Below are 2,026 nucleotides of genomic sequence, written 5' to 3' on the forward strand. Positions count from 1 at the left end.
TTATCTTCTTTTTCAATAACAATTTATTCCAGTCTTGCTCTGAATGTACTCAGAGTATAGATTTTCTGCTCTGAAAAGTTGTCTCAAATAGTTTTTGTAGAATTTAATAATATTAATGATTATTAATTTGATTATTTATTGTTATTTTTCTGTTTAGTTGTTAACATCACATTATTTAGAAGAACTGACTGAAGAGTTACGTGCCCTTGGTTATAATCATCTCTCTCTACCAGTCTTAGCGTTTCAAGATCTAATGGCTCGTGGTATTTTTAACAATAAAGCCATGTCAAACCTCTATCATATTAAGTAAGTCAGGGTTCAATTTATTTATAAACATTTAAATCTAGCCATCTTGATTAGCTGGAGCCATCTTGATTAGCTGTAGCCATCTTGATTAGCTCTATCTAGCCATCTTGATTAGCTCTATCTAGCCATCTTGATTAGCTCTATCTAGCCATCTTGATTAGCTCTATCTAGCCATCTTGATTAGCTCTATCTGGCCATCTTGATTAGCTCTATCTAGCCATCTTGATTAGCTCTATCTAGCCATCTTGATTAGCTCTATCTAGCCATCTTGATTAGCTCTATCTATCCATCTTGATTAGCTCTATCTATCCATCTTGATTAGCTCTAGCCATCTTGATTAGCTCTATCTAGCCATCTTGATTAGCTCTATCTAGCCATTTTGATTAGCTCTATCTAGCCATCTTGATTAGCTCTATCTAGCCATCTTGATTAGCTCTATCTAGCCATTTTGATTAGCTCTATCTAGCCATCTTGATTAGCTCTAGCCATCTTTATTGTCATCTATCAAAGGTTTCTTTACCAAACAAAGCACATAGGGCCTTGGTTAATTGTCCCAACTGAACAGCAAGACACTTTTTCTATGCCAGCCACTCTGACCCACATCAATCACAGGGAGATCAATTAAATCCAAAAGGATGATCACAACTTCTGTCAGGATCAAACCTAGATCCTTAGTTTAGCAAGTAAACTTAAAACTCAATGATTCACCTCAGCAACCTTTAAAAGAGGTTAAAGACTATTATATTTTGTTACTGCCTGATAATTTCAGGTCTCTGGAGGTGTGTTATGAACTAGATATTAAAACAGGGTGTCTATTCCATGAGAAGGCAGTAGGTAATATGGAGATCAGTGAAGAGGAACAGGCGAGGTAACTTGTCTCTATGTTAACACAAACTTTGTCTTTATTTAAAATTTTCATTAGGTTAGTCTGGTTTATCAACTTTCAGCTCAAAAGTTGTCATTAACTCTTCATCTACCAACCAACTTTTCATTATGTTTCTCAACACAGAGAGCAAGAAAGACTTCTGGAGTAATCTCATGAGTTTAACAAAGACTTAGATATCATTGTGACATGCTTTATAAAAGATGGAAGGTAAGGCCTAAAAATACTAGATTAAGAATGAATAAAACAGACCTGTAACTATCAAATTACAATCTATAGGTCTGGAAACTGACATTTTTGCTTTGTTTTTCTTACTTTTTTATTTTATAACTTTCAGGTCACGAGATGAGATAGCTATATGGAAAGAAAAACAAGTCCAAGTGGCAAGAGAAGAATTACGTGTCAAAGAATCACTAGTTCGTCTAGCTACGGAGGGAAAGATAGAGAAACGATCTTTAACATCTAAAACCATGAACTCTCCTAATAAGGTTTGTATCACAGACTGTTACTTTGGGCTTGTTGTCTGAGCAAAAATATGTATCAAATCCAAAACTTTAAAGGGTTGATTTTGCAAGGTTAACTTAGAAATGATTTAGAAAAATAGATGTAACCCTTGGAAAGCATAAATTAGGTGAGATCCTATGTCTAAAGTGTTTATAGATTCTTAGCTCTGGTGAAATTTCCCTCATTGACCACTGTATACCTTCATTAACTTAAAAGGTTGAAGAACAGTAGGACATTAGGTTTATTAGTTATGATACTATTGTCTATTTTCCCCCTACAGGAAGAGAAACTGGAAACAGTTCAACATCTTGGTAAAGTTCTAGGAGCCGTATC

General features: G+C 34.7%; 1 protein-coding gene across 1 annotated transcript in view; it reads left to right on the plus strand.

The window, feature by feature from the left end:
* The window catches only part of LOTGIDRAFT_176232 (hypothetical protein), a gene marked incomplete at both ends in the record, with an annotated part of 17,990 nt that overhangs the window by 6,608 nt on the left and 9,356 nt on the right, over window positions 1-2,026 (plus strand). The window contains 4 exons of the mRNA XM_009067585.1: window positions 158-306; window positions 1,076-1,174; window positions 1,527-1,677; window positions 1,974-2,004. Coding sequence (XP_009065833.1) covers window positions 158-306; window positions 1,076-1,174; window positions 1,527-1,677; window positions 1,974-2,004 — 430 coding nt within the window. The remainder of the gene's footprint in view (window positions 1-157; window positions 307-1,075; window positions 1,175-1,526; window positions 1,678-1,973; window positions 2,005-2,026) is intronic.

The sequence above is a fragment of the Lottia gigantea genome (genome assembly GCF_000327385.1).
Source record: "Lottia gigantea unplaced genomic scaffold LOTGIsca_835, whole genome shotgun sequence".
Classification (NCBI taxonomy): domain Eukaryota; kingdom Metazoa; phylum Mollusca; class Gastropoda; family Lottiidae; genus Lottia; species Lottia gigantea.